Raw genomic sequence first — 25,056 nt, 5'->3', positions numbered from 1 at the left:
GAAGTCTGAGTCTTCATTATTTCGTAACTGAATTAGTGAGAGAAGGGGGAATACATGAATAAATATAATATTATATTAGCACAATAAATTGAGATAATGTCTAATAGTATTTAAATAATTTATTATTTAAATTTTATAAAGATTTATGGTTGTTTATTTATTTATAAATTTATAAAATAGAACTATTTTAACATCTAAGGAAAGTGTAATGGATTTTTTTTGTTGTTCATAGACTCTTAATCTGAGATAACCAAGTAATAATAGTATTAATTTATATGAATAAAAACTTATTTCTTAAAGAAGAAATGACATCCTTTGTTGTAATGATTTAACCTTTAAAAACCTAATGTAAAAGTTTTGTAATGCTTTTTGTTTTTAGCAGCAGTTTACTATTAAGATACCTAAAGGAAAAGAAATCCAGGATTTATAGTATTGTTAAAGATTATCCTTTCTATCATTTGTTTCACAGTTCTTCCATTTCCTAATTGTACTATGACACTTTTGAATTTTTTTCCTGGCAATTTTCAGGAAACTTTCCACGTTGTATAATTTTGCAATTTACGTTAATTTCATTTTCTAGGTATGGAAGAGTGAATTATGTCCTGACTCGAAGGTTGGAACTTTTACGGGAAGTTGGAAGATTGCAGGAGAGTTTGGGAGTTCCAGGGGATGTCTCTTACACTTGTGAAACAGCAGGCCACTTCTTCTTATACCAAGTAAGAGAGGAAGGGAAGAGAATAAGCATTTATACAATGCTTAATAATGTGCCAGGCACTGTGCTAAGTGTTTTACAAATATAGTCTCATTTTGTTCTCATAAGAAACCTGTGTTTGCTATTATGCCTATTTTATAGTTGATTAACTGAGACTGATAGAGGTTGTGATTTACCTAGGCTTACATAACTAGTAAGTGTCTGAGATTGGATTTGAACTCAGGTCTTCCTGACTTCAGGCCTAGTACTCCATCCACTGCACCACCTACTTCCCTCAAGAAAAAGAGTCTTAGAAATATTTCATACCAGACTTCAATGTATATGGTATTGATTTAGATGAACCACTGTGTTTACTCTGAAAGCCTTTCTGTTTGGTAACTGAGAATACAGACTACAACCAAAGCTATAATTATGACTGCTAAATGCCTGTGTTATTATTTTTAATTCTCTTTGCCAGATGAGTCATCTGTTGAAAGGCCAGTGCCCTGGCTCTTTTTTTTTTTAAGTGACTTTGGCACAATTTCCAGTTGAATATTCCTTTTAAACTCTGAAAATATCAGTAATTTTTTTGTTCATGCTATTGATTTGATGACAACGTTCAGGACAGTAGCTAACTATTTCAGTGTTTGTTAAACAACCAATGAAAGGAAACCAATTATTTCTTTAAATGGCTGAAAATATACTGTTGCTTAAAACAGACTATACAGTGGGACCAAATGTTAAAAGAGTCATGATAATATATGCCCTTATTGTAGAGGTGAGATTTCCATTTTGGTTGGGTTAGGGGGTTCATCTTAATAAAAGTAAAATAACATGAATTCAGACTATTTTCTAGTTACTAAAATAATTAGAAACATTGTAGATGGTTACAGGCCCAAGAACAACAACAGTTTATAGTAGGAAGGCAGTAAAGAACTTGGTATAATTTCACTTGTTCTCTTTATAATTCATTTCAGTAACTAATTAAGTTAAATATTTATCATATCTTCTATGTACATAGTACTGTGATAGGTGCTGAGTATACAAAGAGAGCTGTGATAAAGATACTGTTTCGTGTATAATTGGGAGAAGGACAAATAAACAAATGACTCTGCTACTAGGGAAACTTGTAATGATGGCAGTTGAGTTGCCAGGAAAGGAGGGATTTCTACAGAAGCCTTAAGTCTAATCCTAGAGATAAGGAGAAAAGTTTGTTCAGGGCTTCAAAAAGTGATGAGAAAGGATAAGAAAAAAATATGGGATGGGTGAGGAGCCAGTTTGGGTAGAACATTAGAACATACAAAGAGGGGAATGGTATGAAATGAGGCTAGACATGTAAGTTTGGAGCTAGGTTGTATACGGCCTTGAATGCTAGGATCAACAGCAAATCAATAATTTACTTGGTAGGCAGTGGGGAATGGTATATTAGGAAGATTAGGAATCCAGATGATAAGAGAAAAGAGCCTGAACTATGGTTGCAGTGGCAATGGAGAAGAGGGACTAGATGCACGAGATAATGTCTAGAAACAGGAGTTGGCAGCTGGCTTAGAGGAAAGAGTCACAAATAACTGGACATTTATGAGCTTAGGTGACTGGGAGACATGGTAGTGCTGTTAACAAAAATAGCAATGTTAAGTCTTGCTGGGAAAGCTTTATGGGGTAGTGGATGATGAATTTGAAGGGCCAGCAAGACATTCAGATGAATATCTAATAGGCAGTAATATATGACTGGAGCTCTAGGGAGTGGTGGACAGTAGAGACAGAAATTTGGTAGTCACATGCACAGAGGTGATCATTGAAGCCATTGGGATGGGCATTGACAAAGAACAGGACTGCTATTTAAGTGGCAGGAGTAGGTTGAAAAGCCAAGCAGAGAGATGATCTGACTGATAAGAGGAAAGCAAAGAAGCAGGCAGTGTGAGGTAAGCAGGATACTGCTAGGTACTAGGGATAAAAGAGAACTTTATATGGGCACTTTTCATAGAGAAGGAGAAGTGTTACATGCAGTGTGAGATCCCATAGATGGGGCAAGGAAGATGGGGACAGGAAAAATTAAAAAAAAACCCATTGTATTTGGCATAAGTAGGTAATAATTTTAGAATGATCTATATGATTAGAGTGGTGAGAACAGAATCCAGGTCATGAGGAGTTGCAGAAGTGACTGGTAAGGAAGTGGAGGAAACAAATGGAGACCATTCTTTTCTAGGTGTTGCCTTGTTTAGTATTGACTAGATTATTACACAAAATCTAAGTTTTCTCCTCAAATAACAAGTACACTTCACATAAAAGGGCTAGAAAAGTAATTTTTAAATTTAAGACTTTTGAAATTATGTCTTCTTTTTTCTTTTCGAACCCTATTTTATTCTCATCTTTTATTTTATGGCTAGGGGCCTCAAAAGCTAGAATTGTTCTAGGCATTGGTAAACTTTTATGATCATGGGAACCCTACTCCACAACTCCCCCACCACTTACTTTCTTAACCCTGCATTCTGCTTTACCTCTTCTCTTTAAACAACTGTTTTTTTCAAAATGCGTAGTAATCTACTCTGATTGAGTGATATAACCTTGAATCTGTTTCCTACAGGTCATGTCTCGATGGGAAGAGTACATAAGTAAAGTAAAAAGCAAAAGTAATAAGGTGCCTGATGTTGCAGAAATCGCCAACTTCTTCCCCTTTCACAAATATTTTGCCAATGCCCCTCAGCCCATTTTCAAAAGCAAATCCTATGAAGAAGATATGGAAATTGCTGAAGGATGCTTCAGACATATTAAGAAAATCTTCACTCAACTTGAGGTGAGGCTTCTCAAGTTCACTGGCTTATTTTTGGAAAGGTTTTTGTTGTTTATTTTAAAATAGCTTTAGAAGTGTCAAGAGTTGGAAGGATGGTTTGTTTGCTACCTATGGTTGAAATGGTTGGTCATATACAGTTGTTTTCAGGGCCAAATTAATCAAGAAAGGAAATAAAGGTGAAAATTGAATGAAATATGCTTCATTCACAATTTCCATCTGAGTTTTTTGAGAGCAGAATCCATCTTTCCTGTTAACCTTTTCCTCTCTTTGCATTTGTCCTTAAACACTTAATGCATCCTGCAGCTTAAAAATCCAGTTCCAGATTGCACTGGGAACTGTTCAGTGCCTAATGCTGATAATATGTAGGCTGTGATTCAGTGGTCATGTTTTCAGAATGGTATTGTGAGACTGAATATTATTTTCAAGTCTTTCTCAGATGTTGATCAGAGCATAGAGAAAACATAGTGTTTAAGTGTTGTGCCTATTTTTCTCAAAGACTTTTTTCTTTTATAGGAATTCAGAGCATTTGAACTACTCCGCAGTGGACTAGACAGGTCTAAATACCTTTTGGTGAAGGAGGCTAAAATCATAGCTATGACCTGTACTCATGCTGCTTTGAAACGACATGACTTGGTGGAATTGGGTTTCAAGGTAGACACTTGTTTTGGATAAAAAATGTTTTCCAGGAATTAGCTTTTTCAATTTTCATTTTTGTTCTTAACATTTTTTTTTCGATTATGATGGTGATGATGGCGGTGATGGCCTCATACCTCATACTTTGGGAATTTAATTTTATAATCTTTTTTTTGCAATTCATATTTAGAATTATTTTCATTGATCCCTTTGAAAGTGTTTGCTAAATGTTAAAGTTATGTTATTCATGAACACTGAATCTAATTTATCCAAGTCTAGTTATCCATAATATTTATTAACCAAGAAATGTTATACTGTGGTGCATAAAAAGTTTGAGATATAATTTCTGGGCAGTTAGTCGTTTTATTAATTATGGCTAGCTAGTCATTTGGCCATCTCTCTTAAACCAAAGACTTCCCATAGAACTCACTCCATGCTTACATGCCCTTGGAAGAGTTCCTGAGGGTGGAAATCAACTCTGATTGGTTAACAAGTAATGAGAGAATGAATATTAGAATGAGGTTGGCTTATTCTCATGAGGGTCTGGGGGATGTATGTGTGATCACTCAGTCTTAGAGAGACTTATCTCTTCCCAGACCACCCCAATCTAGGACAATCTAGACAAAAGGGGGAATCCATATCCACTCAGACCTGTTTGACTAAAACACAATGGGCCAGAATTCACCAGTTCTCCTAGAGTAGAATTTCTTTACCTTTTGATCAGATCTGAGTTTTCCCATTTGGTTGTATCTCACCTAATATGTCATCTCATTATGTAATGCACTTCAAAGACTGTCTGAATAGTCTACAGACGTTGATTTCTTAATGAGGAAATGGGGGGGGGCTTAGTCCTCATTCAATAATTGGTTATTGATATAAGAGAAATAATAATTTCTCTCATTCCCCCATTTGATTTTCTTGAGAGACACAGTCTCCTCAATGAATCACTAACTAATAGATGAATCACTTCATCAAGGATTTTTAACTATGGGTCTTTATGATGAGAAATGGTGTGAGGTGAAAAAGGGAGAGAGATTGATTGGCACATTGACAAGATAAAAGCAGGCACACCCCTCGGGTAAGCAAACCTTAAAGATAAAATGCACATGGGGGAAAAGTAAATGGTTAAAGAAATAAAATTGTCCGTTTCATAGAAGTCTTATCTCATAGAGCCGTCTGATTCTCAGGAAACATCTCATGCAGCCCTCTGGTCTGGGTATGCTCTCAGAGCAGTTTCCAGCTGACTTGCATCTCTGGTTCAGTTCACTTGTAGAGATCTCCTTCTCTGCCAAAAATTCTTTTACAAAATTGATCTTAACACAATTTTAAATTTTCTTTGCCATTAATTAGGTCAAATAGTGACAACTCAAATCCTGTGTCTCTATTATTAGAAAATCACATTTTTAGGTTAGCCAATTGTCATGTTGATATATCCAAGAAAATTCAAATACGAACCAAAAAAACTAGAAAACTCTCAACCGTCTTTTTATACTTGGTGATGTTCAATACTAAGCCATTTGATAGATTTCAGCACTTGTGTTGATGCATTTCTTGTCACCTGATTAAACCAAATAACTCTTGAAAACTTCCATGCCAGAAGTAAAAGCTGTGAAAATAACATGGAATATGAATTCCACATATCAGATATCAGTCTGCTTGTATTGCTAACACGTTCATGTCAAGTTCTTGTCTATTCATTCAGTAAATATTCAGTATGAATGGAAGATGCCTGCAGCTGTACACCATAAGGTGATGAATTACGATGATTTAATCATGTGATTAAAAACATAAGATTTGAGAAGCCCATTAGTCTGTAGCCCTACTCTAATGAAAGTTGGGAATTTTTGGACTGTATTGAAGCCTGACTGTTTATTTACTCTATGGTTTTATACAGATCTCATAAATTCTCTGCATTTGAGTGTCTCCATCTATAAAATAGTTTACTTTGTTCCCAGAGACTGTGCACTATTACTAATTTGCACAATTGTCCTTAAGACTTTGAAAATTTTAACTCTGGCCACCTCTATTATATTTCCTATTCAGTGTCTATGTTTTGTGAGCAGAGAAAGTGAGAATTTTACCTCACCTAACCTCAGCAGTGTGAAACACATTTAGCATGAAGGACTAAAGAGTTCTCTTAAGGCTAGAGATTCTCAAAATCTTTCAGTTGTTCTTGGAGCAGCTGCCAAATTTTCCTCTTCCATATTTCCCCTTGGAATTGAAGCACTTATGCATAAGGAACAGAATACTTAAATATGTTTTGGCTCTTTCACTTATGGTAGTTGAATTTTATTAGAGACTTTATGATCAGGAAGTAGTCCCTCCTCTTTTAAGCCACCCACCACCATACTATGCAAAGTCAACATATCATGATTTAACCCCTATAATCTAACTGGAGATCAAAAAATTACACATTGATTAATTGTTTTTAGTCAGTCAACCAATTTTCCAAGCGGTTAGAGAGGGACCCTGTTAGTAAGCCATATTGTATCTGGTACCTAAATTTTAACAGTCAGTGGGAGTAGCCTTAAAAAAGGAATATGCTTTTATAAGTACCCTATTTCCAACCAGTGAGTGACATTAGAAGCTCAGAGTTGAGACTTCAGATGCCATAGTTAAACATATAGCTGAACAAGATTCACCCTTTTACTCTTGTCTTTGAATCCTTAGGGCCTAGCAATGTGCCCATCACATAATAGTTACATTTATTGATTGTTTGAGTGACGTAAGATCCCAACACTTACATGGTCATCTAACGTTTGCTTAAAGACTGTTTTGACATTAAGGTGAATAAAGAAGTAAATGGTAATTTCTTCATCTTATTCCTTGTACTCTGAGGAACCAACCATAAAAGATTAGATGCATATATAGTCACAAATTGATTTTTGATAGTCTAGAGTTTTTGAGAGCTGAGTGTAGGAGCACTAGTGGTTGTTGCTAATATCAAAGAGATGCTATATTTAGTAAAGATATGTGAGATCTCATAGTTGAATCCCTGAAGAAATAGTCTGATGTTTCTCAAAATCAGAACATTGAAAAGGAACAGTGCCAAGCAGTAACTACATTTGCTGTTTGAATATTCTGTTTTTTTAAATGTTTGCTTTTCTGATTTTTTTTTTATGACTTTCTTATTGATAAGCTTTTTAACCTCCTCTTCTCAGTATGACAACATCTTGATGGAAGAGTCTGCTCAGATTCTGGAGATAGAAACCTTTATACCCCTTCTTTTACAGGTAACAATTCAACTGTGAAATAAGAAACACAGTACTTTGAGATTTTGGTAGGGGAGTTATCAGTAATAAAGCACAGTAGTTTATGATGCTAATTGCCACAATTATATATTTTTGGTTTTGTTCGTCCTTTCCAATATTCTGTAATAAGTTTATAAACTTCCTTTTATGTATTCACTGATTACTCTGTAGTTCTGCTCAGGGGGTATTTAGTTCCACTTAAAAATTCATATTTTATCTGTGCAAAGTATTTTGAAAAGACATGGTAACTGTAATAAAGAAAATTACACTGTTGTGTGCTTTGGAGAATAGACAAGCTATTTTTAATTCCTTCCTTTCATCAAAGTTATTTCTAGAATTGTTTTTTGAAGTTGCAGATTATATTGCCTTTTTTATTTCATGAGTCCTAAGCCAAATGCTGAGATACAAGTGTTCCCTGCTGTGCATTAATTTTTAACAGCCCTTTAGAATTAAAGTTTTGAAAAGAAAATTTGGAATTCCAAGTCTATTAATACAAGCAGTTCTCAAGACTCCAATGAATTCTCTTTTAGTAGTTAACTTTTAATCAGTTATTTGGAACCTAGGACACATTTTAGCCTGATATGCATGTTTGTTAAACCCCAGACTAGCCCAGAAAAAACATGACCAAGAACTCTTTTGATCCAAACCTGTGATTTCATTAGTGTAGGAACCTACTCATGTTTGTGAATTGCCTGGGATTCTCTGAGGCTAACTGGCTTGTTCCAGATAACACTGCTAGTATCTTTCAGGGGCAGATTTTAAACCTAGGTCTGTCTTTTTCCAAGCCAGCTTTCTATCCACTGTCACATTACCCCTCAACCTAGAGCTATATGGATTGAAAAACAGTCCGTAATTATAGTATCAAGCTTAGGCATAGAGGGCCTTTCTACTTCCCTGGCACTGAGTTGGCTATGTACAAACTGTAGAAATAGGCAAAATTTTCCTTTGACATTTATCCTTGTTCTTTCTTTTTGCGCTTCCCACTCAGACCTGCCCTACTCCTTGAAGTATATTCCATGTATCACAGTTAGAGCCTTATCTAAACTGCCATTCCTTAACTCTCCTAAGGAAGGAAACAATCTAATTTTTATATTTTACATTTAACTTTTATATTTTACATTTAACAACAAGATGTACACTAACCTAAATGCATTGGTGGAATTTCAACCAGCGTAGCAAGAAAGAGAAAAATTTCAAGCAGAAAGTACAGCTAGGGTTATGCTATGTAGCTGCCTGTGGTCTAAGACCCAAACAACTAAATTCAGTGGCATAGAGGTAGATGGATAGAATGTCATGAATTGAGAACAGCAAATAGATCAGTTAGGCTAGAGTAGAGAGTTCTGTGCGATCAGTCTGGAAATATTAGTTGAAGCTAGATTGTGTTCCCAAATTATTTACGTTTTATGCCCTGTATCTTGATGCCATTGTGATGTTATCTCTAAATAACCCTTATTAAAGTTTTAGTATTGAAGACGGATTCTCTTCTTTTTCAAAATTTATATTCAGCATTAGAAAATATAGTCACTTAATTACTTGGGTCACCCATTGTAACAGTACCTTAAAGTAATATACTAGATGGATGGGTTAAAGGTTGCCTTATATGTATATCATTGGGTTTTGTCCTGATCTAAAGACAAAAGAAATAGAATTAGAAGTTGCAGGCTTATGATAAAATTGCCTTACTGCATTTGTAAATAAAAGATCTCTTTTCATTTCAGTGATGCCATTATCATTTCTGTTTCATATTTCTAGAACCCACAGGATGGTTTCAGCAGACTTAAACGATGGATTATGATTGGTGACCATCATCAGTTGCCTCCAGTCATTAAGAATATGGCCTTTCAAAAGTACTCCAACATGGAACAGTCACTCTTTACCCGCTTTGTTAGAGTAGGAGTTCCCACTGTGGACCTTGATGCTCAAGGACGAGCCCGGGCAAGGTAAATGAAAAAGAGGAAGGGAAAATGATTTGTCTGTTTACTGAATATTCCATTCTGAGTTTGCCTTTTTGTTTTAACTAAGATGGGAGATTTTTTAAATTAAGGAATTGATTGGCTTAAAGTCGACAGCAAGTACATAACCAGAAGACACACTGTGGAGTTAGGCTCAGATGGTTCTCATCTTCCCCCACAAGGTTCTAATATAAGTACAGATTAGGAGGTTTACTACATGATAGTATTGGCTGAATTCTTGTCCATTTTCCCTTATTTTTAACTGTAACTTTTTTGGGGGGTCAAAGTTGACTGTCATAAACATCACCTAGGGTCATCACCTATGTTTTGGGGACATGTCTTGGCCAAAATGAATTCTTTGTCCTTATCTGCTGACATTTCTGTGAGTGAATGAGAGTCTATTATCTCTTTCCTTTCTCTAAAATTCCCTTTTGTAATAGTGCTAAGTTTCTTGTAGGACATGATACGACACAGCATTGAAAATTTAAAAATTTCCTTTTCATTTTTTTAAAATAGAGAACTTTGTTTCAGTATTAACCTTGTCAGACTCTGCTTTATTCATAGTAGGCCCTTTAGTAATGTTTGAATTCATTAAACAAACATTTCTTGAGTACCTCTTATGTGCTATGCAGCAAATGGCTTACTCAGTTGAAACCAACTTTTTTAGATAGCATAATAGAGACTTTGCATTTTTCACTGGTTTCAATTTAGTAGTTTACTAATTTCTTTTAAAAACAAATATGAAGTACCCCCCCAATCCCCACTGCAAACAAACATTGCATAAAGGTGACATAATTGTAAATTCATATCAGGATCTAATGCAAAGATTAGCAAACAGATATGACTTGCCCACTGTGTATGGTATATGGGCTGTTTAGTATTTAGCATACAGCAGTGTGCATTCACTAGTCAGCAAAGATGCCCTTACCATAATGGAGGAAAGCCTACCAGATACCACCCAGAAGTTGGCACATTAATACTCTTCTGCTGGTGAGTCATTGAACATAGTGATGCCATGGCCACTCTAATCCCATGGGCCTGGTTGTGCCCTTAGTTGAAGGGGGACAACCAGGATGAGGAAAGGATTATTCTTAAGATGAATACGGGCAAAATGGGCAAGATGAATGTCAAAAAGCAGTCTAGTCTTTGAAAAATTCCTCTGAGGTGATCTGAAAGGAATTTAAGTCACTAATCTTTGTTTTGTGGGGGATTTTTTTTTTGTTTTGGGTTTTTTTTTTTTGGAAAGCTTGTGCAATCTGTACAACTGGCGTTACAAGAATCTGGGAAACTTGCCTCATGTGCAGCTCATGCCAGAGTTCAGAACAGCAAATGCTGGACTGCTCTATGACTTCCAGCTCATTAATGTGGAAGATTTCCATGGAGTAGGCGAGTCTGAACCTAATCCTTACTTTTACCAGGTAAGAAAGATGATTCAGTATCATGAAATCATGCTCATATGTCTTACTTAGTAGGCTTTATGAGTATCTAAATTAGTGGGGACCAAAATTAGGTAACTCTGAGATTACTAGAGTGACTCTGTGTGTGTGTGTGTGTGTGTGTAACACAGAGTCACTCTAGTATTCTATACATATACACAAGTACACGTGTATGTATTTTAAGATATATAGTTATATGTATAAGATACATATATGTGTGATATATATGTGGTATGTATATGCATGTATGTGTGTAGAGAGAGAGAAGAGAAGGTGGGGTGTCATATGATGTAATGTTTTGAGTTCTGGACTTGGAGTAAAGAAGATGTCAATTGAAGTCCCACCTATTACAGTTACTAGCTGTGGACCATGGGTAAGTCACTTAAATTCTTTGAGCCTGTTTCCTCATCCACAAAATGGGGATAATACTCACTGGAGTATCTATTTTGTGGGATTGTTGAGGACCGCAAATGAGATAATGTATGGAAAACCTCTTACAGGCTTTAAAGCATAATGTAAACTTTGTATATTTTCTCTCTCTGTTTTTCATGTAAGTATATATTTCTGATGCAGAAGGTAGGAAGTATTAAAGAATAGTAAGTTGTGAAGGAAAAACACTGTGGTGGTTTGAGAATTGCTTTCTGTGTCACTATGCTAAATTTATACAACACACACACACACCCCCAAAGCTCATGAATAGGTTTTCTCATTTTATTTCAGTTGTTTGGCTCTTGGAATAATGTAGAAAATCGTAGAAAATTTGATTTTCATTTTAAGATGCTAAAAAGACATATACTGTAAATATTAAATAATATCTTTAAAACAAATGTACCAGAATTTATACATTTAAATGAATATTGTTCTTCAGAGTAGTCTTCTCTGGATACTATCTAGTTGTTTAATAATGCTCTAATTATGTAAATACTTTTGGAATTTCACTTTTTGAATTGTCTTTAGGGCCAATTTATGACCCACAAGAGAAAAAAAATTTTTTTTTCATTATTTGACAGCCATGCCTCATTTTTGACCCAAAGCAGTATTAGGCCAGCTTGATCGCATACCTGATTTATCAGACAGATGAATGTGCTATGCAGCAAATGGCTTACTGAGTTGAAACCAACGTTTTTAGATAGCATAATAGAGACTTTGCATTTTTCACTGGTTTCAAGTTCCAAGTGACTGGGCTGCTTCTAAAAATCAGATTAGCCCTCCGAGGTTGAAAATTGACCAACAAGCCAACGATTTGCTAAGATATTTAAAAGTACTACAGACTTTGAAGACAGCTCCCGAAGAGGACTTCTAGAAATGTTGGTTAACAGTTGCAGTGATGCTGGAATAAGTTCACACTTAATCTTAAGGTGACTACCCTGAATGGGGTAGCATTCATTCAGATACATATATTCTCAGATGTTTACTTTTTCAAAAATCATTGCTTTGTAGTGAAATATTCTACATAAATTTGTAACTAAGGAAGATTGAGTTAGAATACCTGTCTTGCCAGAAAGAAATAAAGATGTGGCTCTTTTTGAGTTTCCATTTTGTGGATTGTTCAGTATGTGAAAGTCTTACAAACAAGACTTAAATACGAGCATTGATTACTCTGATTATTTTCCATGTCAGTTTCCAGCTTGTTCTTTTTCCACTTGGAACATCTTATTTTGTTTTAGCTTAGATTTATGCTTATAAGTATGTTTATCAGTTTTATGAAAAATTGAAAAAAAGACTTCCACAGAGGGGTGCCTTCTTCATAAGATGTCTTCATGCACACATATATGTGTGCACACACATGGATGTACATGTGTTTTTCATGCCCAAATTATAAGGATATGGGAAACTAGAATGGCAGAGAACCATATACGGTAATTCTTCAAGAACTAAGACCAGAGTACTTTTTCTGAAGTTTCTATCATTTTTCCTCCTTGCCTCCATGACGTCACGTCCAGCTTATCTTTATTCGTGACTTACTACCTCCATGTTTTCACATATGCTAGTTGTTGTTTTTTTTACCTTTTTCCTTCTTTCATCAGGCTTTACATTTTAATCTGTATTGAATTGGATGGTAGTGAATTGTATTGTGAGTTGGTATTCGCGCTGCGGCAGATAATTCAGAGCACACAGTGTGCTAGCTTTTGATTGTAGTCTTTCCCCAATCAAACTTTTGGCCAGAGTTTCTAACTAGTCATTGGCCTATCTAGTGGTAAGTCTACCTTTTCAAGCAGCTGGCAAAAATAGTAGCTAATATTTCACCATGTTAGCCAAGAGTAAATAATTTAAAAGCAAGCAAAAAAAAAATGAGGGAAAAAGAAGAGCATGAAAAAACTTATGTGATTTTCCCTTGAAAAAAATTAATGAGTATCACCAATGGTGTATACATCTTAAGTCTTACACTGGGATTTCTTCACAACTTTAGATAAAAATATTTTACTATACTCACAGTAACAGTGTACTATAGTATTATGGTATTAGCATCTCTGTTAATTAGTGTGTTACTAGGACCATTAGGTATTTATTGTCATATCTTTATTTTAATATTACCCACACAAACCCTTTTGAAAATGCCAAGTGCTATACTCAGTTCCATTCAGCAAATATTATTAAACATTTTTTTTTTGGCTAGACAGTGGGGTTAAGTGACTTGCCCAAGTCATACAGCTAGTAAGTGTTATGTGTCTGAGGCTGGATTTGAACTCAGGTCCTCCTGAATCCAGGGCTGGTGCTCTATCCACTGTGCTACCTACCTGCCCCCATTCAGCAGATATTAAGTGACTATTGTGTATAAGAAACAGTATTAAACGTTGATGAATCCATGGTCATGATGATGTGAGTACTTGCTGATCATGAAAATCATACTCTGTATGCTGAGTCTTTTAATATCTTATGGATAATGGCATTAATACCTGTGCTGTCCATCTCTCATCCCTTCTGCTACGTGACTGGCCTACCTTTTCTGATCAAAAAAGCCCTTGATTATATCCTTTACACCACATTGTTGGCAATATACTTTGGCTTATTTTTATATACCGTAATGGCCATATGTTTTAATTTAGCAGAAATGTGGTTAGAATATATAAGGCCACATTGAAGGAGCTAGAGATACTTATCCTGTAGAAGAAAATACTTAGGCTATGATAATAGGCTCTTATTATCCAAAGGTCTGTTATGAGAAGAGTAAGTGACCTTGTTCAGCTTCTTTCCCCTAAGTCTGAATTCTAAGAGTTGTGGGAGAGGTAAAAGGAGGAATTGCAGAGGGTCAGAATTTGAGGTGAAATATGGAAAAACTTGTTACCAATCTGAGTTGTCTAAAAGTAGAGAAACTGCTTTTTTTTTGTTTGTTTGTTAGAAGTGATAAATTTTATTTAAAAAGCAAGGTTCTTTAAAAAAGCTAATCAAATACTGTGTAGTTAAAATCAGAGTTAATATATACTAAAGCAGAAAGACACAATGCAATGCTTTCTTCCTACAAGTTAGTGTCTCCAAGTACATAGTAGCAAACAGTACACATATGCTGGTATTGTTGGTATAGTTTTCACAATAAGGAACTACTATTTGTATCCCCGATACTTAACACAATGCAGTGTACCTAGTAAGTATGTATGAAATGCTCTTCATTCATTCATTCATTCATTCATCCATCCATCCATCCATCCATCCATCCATCCATCCATCCATCCATTCAACCTGCCTGTTTTTTGAAGGTTGTTCAAGTAGAGGCTGAATGACCATTTGTTGGAGATGTTGTAGCAGACATCTCTAACCATTTTTGTTTTAGACTAAATGATCTCTTTGAGAATACAGAATAGTATAATGAGTGCTAGATTTGATGTCAGGGGACTAGGATTTGAATGCTAGCTCTGTTCTTTACTTTCTGTGTGAATTTGGGCATATCGCATAATACCGTTAGGCCTTAGTTCTTTGATGTCTTCAGTGAGGGGTTAGACTAAATGATGTCAGAGTTTCCTTCAAGTTCAGAATCTATGATCCAGTCCTTTGAGTAAGGTTATTCCTCAATTTCACAAAAGGCTTCACTGGCCAGTTGATTAATTCTCATTTCTTAAGTTCTCTTGGGCATGTTATATGTAATTAGCCTGTTATTCCAAAAAATTTAAAAATAAGAAAGAAATTAATTCATGACTGGATTTGTTTGCTTTGCAGAATCTTGGGGAGGCAGAATATGTAGTGGCACTTTTTATGTACATGTGCCTACTTGGTTATCCTGCAGATAAGATCAGTATTCTAACAACATATAATGGACAGAAGCATCTCATTCGGGATATAATTAATCAGCGTTGTGGGAGCAACCCATTGATTGGAAGGCCAAATAAGGTAATTTTACATTAAGAAAATAAGAGCTCTAGCCATCATGTTGGGGAAATTTGTATATATGTGGAGTAGATAGGAAAAATGCTCAGAAATGTCACTTAATTAAGAATGAATTCATATTGTTCCATTCCTTTGCATTCTTTTTCTCTCCTTGGTCTTATTAGTGAGTGAAAAGGATTTATACACACTACTGATTTTTGAGCACCTCTTTCTTCCCGACTTTCTACCCCCAGAAAAGGAATAATCGATAATCTTTTCACAATCCTCTTTTGTAAGTTACTAAATTGAAGCTTTGTTTGGGAGGATGCCAGAAACACCCATTTCTTATGTTTTGTAACTGGTGATGAACCAAATTTATGTATTTATCTTCTTTGCAGGAAAATTATCAAATTTTGTACTTTGGGGGTATGTGTTTTTGACTTGTAAGAATAAGACTGATTTCCCAATAAAACGTTTGGTGGCATGGTTACCTTTGAACCATTTTATTTATTTTGCATCTCATGGGATGAGATGAGTTAGCACTAGCTAATTATGATGATCTCTGACTTCTAGATAAGGGCTGTGTAGGTTGAAGGAAGAAGGAAAGCAGAAATACAGTATGATTGAAGAGTTAATCTGACATGATAAGGATTTAAGGATTGTATTTAGCAAATAGATATTTTCTTTTTCCTTTTAAAACATTAATGTTTTAAATTTTCCCTAATTAGAAGTAAAAACAATTTTTAACATTTGTTTTTTTAAAATTTTTGAGTTTCCAAATTCTCACCCTCCCTCCACCCCCGCCCCCATTAAGAAGACAAGCAGTTTGATACAGGTTATACACATGTAGTCATGCAAAACATATATCCATGTTAGTCATGTTGTGAAAGAAAACACAGACAAAAGAAAAAAACAAGAAAAGTAAAGAAGTATGCTTTGATCTGCATTCAAATTCCATTAGTTCTTTCTTTGGAGTATTTTTCATCAAAAGTCCTTCAGAATTGTGCTGAGAAGAGCTAAGTCATTCACAGTTGATCATCATAAAATTGCTGTTACTGCATACAGTGTTCTTGTTCTGCTCATTTTTACTTTGCATCAGTTCGTGTAAGTCTTTCCAGGTTTTTTTGAAACCATCCTGATCATCATTTCTTATAGCACAGTAGTATTCCATCACAATCATATACAACAACTTGTTTAGCCATTTCTTAATTGATAGACATCTTCTCAATTTTCAGTTCTTTGCCACCACTAAAAGAGATGCTATAAATATTTTTGTGTATTGTAGGTCCTTTTCCTTTTTGTTTTTTGTTTGGGATATAAACCTAGTAATGGTATTACTTTCCAAATTGCTCTACAGAATGGTTAAATTAGTATACAACTTCACCAACTGTGCGTTAGTGTCTCAATTTTCCCACTTCTCCAGTGTTTGTCATTTTCCTTATTTTCATTTCATTTTCCATATTAACCAACCTGATAGGTGTGTGGTGGTAGCTCAGAGTTGTTGTAATTTGTATTTCTCTAATCTTTAGTGATTTAGAGCATTTTTTCATATGACTATAGATACCTTTGATTACTTTGTCTGAAAACTGCCTGTTCATATCCTTTGACCATTTATCAGTTGAGGAATAGCTCTTATTTTTATAAATTTGACTCAGTTCTCTCCATATATATTTGAGAAATAGAGTCTTTATCAGAAAAACTTGCTGTAAAATTTTTTTCGTAGTTATGATTACTAATTATATATTTCCTTCTGTCCTATTTTCCCATTTATCCTACTCTTTCCTTTCACTCTGTCTATTCTCTAAAGTGTTTTGCTTTTAACTTTTACCTTTCCCAATCCACCCTCCCTTCTATCAGGTGCTGCTGCTGTTGTCCCCTTCTCCCAATGTATTCCTCTTTCTTACCCCTTAATTTAATTAAATTTTTTTTTAAATAATCATCCCATCATATTCAACTCACACCTGGGCCCTTTGTCTTTATATACTCCTTTTAACTGTCCTAATAACGAGAAAGTTTGTAGGAGTTACAAGTATCATTTTTCCATGTAGGAGTGTAAACAGTTTAACCTTATTGAATCCCTTATGATTTCTCTTTCCTGTTTACCTTTTTATGCTTCTTTTGAGTTCTTGTATTTGAAAATCAAATTTTCTGTTTAGCTCTGGTCTTTTTATCAGGAATGCTTGTAAGTCCTCTGTTTCATTGAATGTCTATTTATATTCCCCTGAAGGATTATACTCAGCTTTGTTTGGTAGGTGATTCTTGGTTGTAATCCCAGCTTTTTTGCCTTTCAGATTATCATATTCCAAGCCCTTCAGTCCTTTAATGTAAAAATTGTTAAATCTTGTGTTACCCTGACTGTGGCCCCACAGTATTTTAATTGTTTCTTTTTGACTGCTTGCAATATTTTCTCCTTGCCCTGGGAGCTCTGGAATTTGGCTATAATATTGTTGGGAGTTTTTATTTTGGGATCTCTTACAGGAAGTGATCAGTGGATTCTTTCACTTTCTATTTTCCCCTCTGGTTCTAGAATATTAGGGCATTTCCTTGATAATTTCTTGAAAGATGATGTCTAGGCTCTTTTTTTGGTTATGGTTTTCAGGTAGTCCAATAATTCTTAAAGTATCTCTCCTGGATCTGTTTTCTAGGTCAGTTATTTTTCCATTGAGATATTTCACATTTTCTTGTGTTTTTCATTCTTTTGGTTTTGTTTGATTACTTCTTGATCTTTCACAAAATCATTAGTTTCCACTTGTCCAATTCTAATTTTTAAGGAATTATTTTCTTCAGTGAGCTTTTGTACTTTTTTCCACTGACCCATTCTTTTTTAGGAGTTTTTTTCTTCAATGAATTTTTATACTTCTTTTTCCATTTGGTCAGTTCTGCTTTTCAAGACATTCTTCTCCATTGAATTTTTGTGCTTCTTTTACCATTGGGCCTGTTCTCTTTTTAAAACTTTTTTGTTCCTCCTTTACCAAGCTGCTGATTCTTTTTTCATGATTTTCTTGCATCAGTCTTTTTTCTCTTCCCAATTTTTCCTCCACCTCTCTTACTTCATTTTTAAAATTCTTTTTGACTTCTTCCATGGCCTGAGACCAATTCATATTTTTCTTTGAAGCTTTGGATATAGCAGTTTTGACTTTGTTGTTTTCTGAGTTTGTGTTTTGATCTTCTCTGTCATCCTAGTAATTTTCTATAGTTAGGATCTTTTTCTGTTCTTTATTTATTTTTCCAGCCTATTTCTTGACTTTTAACTCTATGCTAAAGTGGGTGAAGGGAGCACTGTTCCAAACTTCAAGTTTTTTATGCAGCTGTTTTCAGAGATGATTCTGGGGAACTGTAAGTTTTTGGTTCTTCCGAGGTGGTGTAATCTAGAGAGAAGTGTGTTTACTACTTTACTGGTCTGTGAGAGACCACAAGCACTCTCTTCTGCCCAGCACCTGTGAATAGGGTCCTAGCTCCCCTGTGGCCACAAGCTCCTCCTTATGCTTGTGCTCCTCCTCGCCCTGGGATCAAGCCCCAGGACAGCGGTCCAGCTCTAAGTATGGGCAATGAACAAAGTCTTGCTCCTGGTATTATCAAAGGGACTGCTATAATCTCCTTCTGACCAGTTGTCTGACCCCCTTTCTCTCTGTGGGCTGAGAGGTTAAGAAACTGCCACTTGCTACTGCTGATTCAGTTGTCATCATCGTCCCCTCCCGCCGGGCCTATTGCTGGTTTGCTGGGGCATACCCTACATTGGACTGTGCTTTACTTTCACCCTGGTGCAGCACACCTGTCCTGCCAACCTTCTAAATTGTATTGGGCTGTAAAGTTGTTTCACCCTGTCCTTTTGTGGGTTCTGCCACTCTAAAATTTATTTTGAATCATTATTTATTTGGGGGGGGCAGTTGGGGTTAAGTGACTTGCCCAGGGTCACACAGCTAGTGTCAAGTGTTTGGTCTGAGGCTGGATTTGAACTCAGGTACTCCTGACTTCAGGGCCGGTGCTCTATCCATTGCGCCACCTAGCTGCCCCATTGAGTCATTATTTAAAGTTGTTTGGAAGAGGTTTTTGGGAGAGTTCAGGTGAGTCCCTGCATTTTCTCTGTCATTTTGGCTCCACCCCCTGCTGTTTACATTTCCAAAGCAGGTTGTAGTTATTAATTAGTTCATATCATATCCCTAGAAAGAAAGAAATATTCTCACGTTATAGAAAGGAAAGTATAAAATAGGTCTCATCATAAATCAGTACCTACATATGGGATAATTTCTGGCGTTTTGCTACTCAGTCTGACATGGCCTGTTAAAACATAATTCAGGGAACTATTTTGGTTAAATCTTCTTTATCTGTATGTTAATTCTTATAATGTAATTGTAGAAGGGAAACTATAAATTGTAAGGGTTTGGATCACTCAGAAATTTTAATGTAATAATGATTATTTAATAGCATGCTCATTTTGGTGTCTTCAGGGCATAAGCAGGCTTACCTTTCTTATTTTAAAAAATGGACAAGGGCTTAGAGTTTGTAACACTGCTTCTTAGTTAGATATCCTAGTTGAAAATGATTTGGCTTTCAGATGCCCTGATGATGGCTTACTTTTCAAAATAAAAAATGAATGAAGGAAAGCCAAATGTTTTAAAGATTGATAAATAGGTTCCAAGTCCTGGACAAATGTGGACATGAATAGAATTGAGGGAAATGATGAAAATTTTAAAGAGAGTGTTAGTTTTAAGCTTATAGAGAAGTAAGAGAAACAGTGGAGATACTGTACTAAATATAAACATTTAGATTAGGATTAGCCATCTGGATTTGACTTGGACATTGATGGAAAACCAGCAAGCAGGCTCTTAGTTTGTTTTATTGTTGTAGTGAAACATATCCATAATACTGTATATCAGGAATTTTTTTTTTAGCATTAATGCAGTAAACTCTTATGCCAGTCTTCCTTGGGCTCCAGAAAGCATAATATTAATATATTCTGTTAGAATCAAAGAAACCAGGCAAAACCCACAGAATGCAATAGTATAAGAACTAGGGCTTTCTTTAAGCAATGCATCATTTTTCATATTCACAATGTTCTTAGGTTCATTGATTCTGCCTATCCCAGGTCTTGGTTAAAGTATATAGGATATTGTTATTGATCATATATGCTAATGATCCAAAGAAATTATGTGATTTCCAATATGGTTTTGAAAAATATGCGTTGCTTTTCCATTTCTAGGTGACAACAGTTGACAGATTTCAAGGTCAGCAAAATGATTATATTCTTCTTTCTCTAGTACGAACTAGAGCAGTGGGCCACCTGAGGTATGTAAGAAAATAATCTAATTAAGGTATTAAGTATATATTTCTGTTGCATTGATGTCTTTTTTGAACTCTTCTAGTTGGATAATTTAATTGTTATATATTAAAAGATAAAAAGGGTGTTAGAAATATGCATTTAAGTGTGATAAATAAGCTTTAGTCCTAGTTTTTGAAGTGCATTAAAATAAGATTCCTTATGTGGCTATTGGTTTGCACCTGCCCAGTCTCTTGGTACTTAACAATGCATTATTATATACAATAAATATATATTTGGGTTCTATCAGAATATCCTTAAATATCCATCTCAAATCAGTTAAAAATTTGATAATAGTTCCAGAATTTAAAGGAGTTGAGTGATGAAAAAATAATCTGTTTATGAAAGTTTGTAATTGTACATGTGAGCTGTGGTTGGCCTTGGTTCCTCACTTTTCCCCCAGAACATTTCAGCTTCAGTGTTAAAGGATAAAGGAGCCATTTGCCTTCCTAGGATTAAGAATTGTCAAAACAAACCATAATCTATTTTTGTCGTTTATTGTGATGTATTTATGTGTTAGAGACTTATGGGAAGAACATCTTATTATTATCAGGCAGCAGTTTAGTTTTATGTAAACCTCCATATCAAATGACTTACCAGTAAAACTATAAGAATTCTTTTTATTATTTTTTTCTGATGGATGATAAATGCCCATACTTAAAAATAAAATCAAGCTCCCATAGAGTTACCACTGTAGCCAAGATCTGTTTGGGGCTTAACCTAGTAATCATTTCCCATTAGTCTGATAACGTTTTATATAAGGGTAAGTAAAAATGCTATGTTTCAAGAAATTGCTTCAAGTCCTTACTATTTTTAAATAGTAAGATTGTTCCTGATTTTATTTTTCATGGGGATATATCAGACCACCGTGTGTGTGTGTGTGTGTGTGTGTGTGTGTGTGTGTGTGTATTTCATGCTTTAAGTAGGGGGAACTTGTTGACTGAGATCTGAATGGACTTATCTCTATTTTTTTCTTTGCCAAGTTCTGTGGGCTCTTAACGGAATACACATTAGTTCATTTGTATTGTAGATTAATCTTTATTTGGACTCTTTCTTAACTTCCAGCTCCCCTACCTTATACTTCTTACCTACTTTCTCAGGAAAGGCACTAATGAACATGTTTGCTATAAAAGGCTTTAAAATATTTGATTTCAGTTTTTTCTTACATTAAATATCAGTGTACACTAAATCATAGTCTTAAATAATGGATGATGTATCAAAGAATCTGCTGAAAGGTTCTTTTGAATGGCCAGCTTCCTCTTTTTTTTTTTTTTGCTGTCAGTATATAAGAGAAAATATGTTAGACTGGAATTCATGATTTCATTTTTCTAGTTGTCGCTGCTAGATTGGTCACCATATTCCATGAACTTTCAGTAAAACTTTTTCAGTTTAGAAACTGAATATGAAAGTTGAAACCGAAGAAAAACTAGCTAGCTAGTCACTGGGAAGAAATTAATTTTTACCAAATTTAATAACAGTCCATCAGTGAGCCAAATAATATATTATATGTCTGACTCTATAGCTTTGACATACAAGGAGGAAAAATACTCTTATGTAATTGTTGTAAGAGTTAAAAAATAAATTAGCCTCTGAAATAAAATGAGGAGACCTACCTCCTGTTCACCCCACTCTTTGACCCTCACCATGATATCATCTTCTTCATCATCCTAGGACACACATGGTAAGCTAAAGGGATGGCACCCCACCTTGTACTATTTTCTTTTCCAAAAACCTGTTCTAAGCCTGGATGGTGCTCTTTGTAAGCCAGAGAAGTAGGGAGTTCTGGCTGCTTTCCCAACATCCATTGTTCAGGCCCTTAAATTCATTTGGAGGGACCAAGCAGCTTTAAATAGAAGTGGTTGGCCCAGAGTAAAATAGTGAGACTTTTTCATGATGACTCATGTATTGGAATTATACCAGAGGTGGTTTGTTGCTTGCCTCTCCTGTAGAGCTAAAATGACTTTAATGACTTGTTTGAAGACTAATAGTGGCCACTTTCCTGGCTGTAGAAGAGTATTCGGTAGCTCCATATATTCTGGCTAATCTTGGTCTTTAAATAGTATTTTTGGTGTATGTCCACAACAGGTAGCTACATTTAGTGCAGGCCCAACTGTGTATTGTCTCAGGTCCCCCATTCCAAAGTTATGCCTGTCAGGGTAAGTAAGTGAATAGGGTTGCTATGATGATTTTTTAATTTTTATTTTGAATTGTGATTGCCTACCTAGAGCTTCTTTTACTTACATAGTAAAGGTACTTAGAAGGAGGTAGAAAGAATGAAAAATAATGAAACTAAGACTAGTCATAAGTTGTTGGAAGTTCTATTCTCCCCCTTTTCTTCCAGGTCTGAGCAATGCTTTAATTACATAAGTTATTAGGCAAAACCTAGAATATGATAAATTAAGATAGGATTTTCTCTGTTTTTTGTTCAGTTGAGAATGTGGCCAGATGCTTCTGGATGTGTGGGTGATAAATGGGGGCATTTTTACCTACCCTTTTCTGATACAGGCCACTAACATACTGTGATATGAAGTTTTAAACAGCTTATGCTATTTCCCTTATTACAAGAATTTCAGGCTACAGAATTTAATGTGCCAGACATATTCTTTAAGAAATCTAATCTTTAGGGGCAGCTAGGTGGTACAGTGGACAGAGCTCCGGCCTTGGAGTCAGGAGGACCTGAGTTAAAATCCAGCCTCAGACACATAACACTTATTAGCTGTGTGACTCTGGGCAAGTCACTTAACCCCAATTGCCTCACCAAAAAGCAAAAAAAAAAAATCTACTCATCTTTGCAGGGTACTCAAAAATGTAAGTGATCATCAGAAAAGTAGTGGAAAATTGGAGTTTGACCAAATATTTAAAAAATCCTAAAAAAGCACAATTGCAAATATCTCGGACTTTCAATTTACCATTTGAAAATGGGGGCCCACCAAATTGTCCTTTGTTGTTGAAACTAAAATGGCTTCTTCCAATCAAAACAAATGCTTCTGTAGTAGGGAATAGCTATGGACTGTAATCCATTGTAATACGGTGGGTAAGCTTATGTGAACTATGTTTTATTTTTATAAATTATAGATAATTCATAGACCTTCCAAAATTTATGTTTAGAATTTGAAATGACATCACTGGTTGTTAAGGAAACAAGAGCTAGGCTGTGTCTACACACAGATGGGTCACAGCATGGCCAGACCTTTGAGCTGACCATTGTGAATTGGCAGCGTGTTTGAATCACTCATGGGGACCATACGGATGGGTCATTGCAAACTAAATTGTATGGTTTTGGCGTGATACAGTCCAGTTGCTTTGACTTTTGTATTAGTGAAAAGATTTATTTCTCTGATTAAGCAGCCTGATCAATAGCAAACACTAACTTACTTGTCTTGCTTAGTTCATGACTTTATTTAAAATTGATTGGCTGTGCAGCACTGTGACATATTTTCTTCACTAGAGTTCAGTGACAGGTTTTGCTATGCCTGATGAGAAAGATTGTAGGTGAAATGTTGAAAAGTCACATGTAAAAATATAGCAATAAAATTGAAATGTTTTCATTTTTTTCTCTGTTTTCCAAAGAGATGTTCGTCGTTTAGTGGTGGCCATGTCAAGAGCCAGACTTGGACTTTATATCTTTGCAAGAGTGTCCCTCTTCCAGAACTGCTTCGAACTAACTCCAGCTTTTAACCAGCTCACAGCCCGCCCACTTCATTTACAAATAATTCCCACTGAGCATTTCCCTACCACCAGAAAGGTATATGGTTTATTTTGTTACTGACTTAGGTTATTCAGTATTCTAAGGGACGTACATAGATTTTTCTTCCCCACATTCCCTCTTGAGAACACTATTTGTGAGGAGAATACGCAAGTAAATGCTTTGAGATAATAGTAAAAAAACACAGGTTACCTCTCCTCCCTGAAGAGCTCATCTTCTAATGCGATTGGCAAATTTCTACCCTCAGACAGCAAATACCATTTTAACCCATGAGTGCCATGTAAATGTATAGTACGTGAGTGTAGAGAAGAGTGATGAGAGCATAACAGATGAATAAATAAGAGACTTCCTAGAAAGAAGTGACTTTTGAGCTGGGACATGAATTATGGGAGGGCATTCCTGATGGGGAATGAGTGTATGCAAAAAGATGCTGGTTTTAAATAGAGTTGCACAACAGGGAAAAGAGGAGCAAACAGTACAGTCCATTTATTCCTCAGGTTTGAATTATATTTTTGTAATTATGTTGGTATGATCCTTTTGTTTTTTAATTGCCTTTTTTTGAAGGCTGCCTGAAGCAGAGCACCTAGTAAATAACTTACGCGCTCTTTTCATATCAGTTGGTGCCCAGATCAGAAAATGATCTTCAATCAAAAGAATGCCTGCTAATATGCTGGATAACCATACACCCCTGGCAATTCTGAGAAATGTCGTTGAATTTGACAAATACTCCCACTTTGACATGCTCTGAATTATTTATAAGTTGTTTTTGTTATATTCATGGCACTTATTTTCCCTGAATATTTGTAGTCTGCATAGGCCTGTAGAATTAGAACTAGGAGGGATTTCAGAGGTCACATAGTCCATCCAGAGGTTGCCAAAGCTCAAAATGCTAATACTGCCCCAATACTAGAATTAGTCTTATAAAATGATGTGCTTTCTTTTCCCTGAATTGACTTTACCTTTATATTTTTTGATATATT

At 35.4% G+C, this 25,056-nt stretch overlaps 1 protein-coding gene across 1 annotated transcript in view; it reads left to right on the top strand.

The window, feature by feature from the left end:
• Positions 1–25,056, top strand: part of AQR (aquarius intron-binding spliceosomal factor) — a 106,529-nt gene that overhangs the window by 77,209 nt on the left and 4,264 nt on the right. The window contains exons 25-33 of the mRNA XM_020994828.2: positions 581–716; positions 3,276–3,485; positions 3,996–4,133; positions 7,277–7,348; positions 9,119–9,306; positions 10,565–10,736; positions 14,907–15,077; positions 20,254–20,339; positions 23,941–24,115. Coding sequence (XP_020850487.1) covers positions 581–716; positions 3,276–3,485; positions 3,996–4,133; positions 7,277–7,348; positions 9,119–9,306; positions 10,565–10,736; positions 14,907–15,077; positions 20,254–20,339; positions 23,941–24,115 — 1,348 coding nt within the window. The remainder of the gene's footprint in view (positions 1–580; positions 717–3,275; positions 3,486–3,995; positions 4,134–7,276; positions 7,349–9,118; positions 9,307–10,564; positions 10,737–14,906; positions 15,078–20,253; positions 20,340–23,940; positions 24,116–25,056) is intronic.

The sequence above is a fragment of the Phascolarctos cinereus genome, unplaced genomic scaffold, assembly GCF_003287225.1.
Source record: "Phascolarctos cinereus isolate Bilbo 61053 unplaced genomic scaffold, phaCin_HiC Scaffold_3;HRSCAF=262, whole genome shotgun sequence".
In the NCBI taxonomy this organism is placed as follows: Eukaryota; Metazoa; Chordata; class Mammalia; order Diprotodontia; family Phascolarctidae; genus Phascolarctos; species Phascolarctos cinereus.
This window is presented reverse-complemented; position numbering and strand designations above follow the sequence as displayed.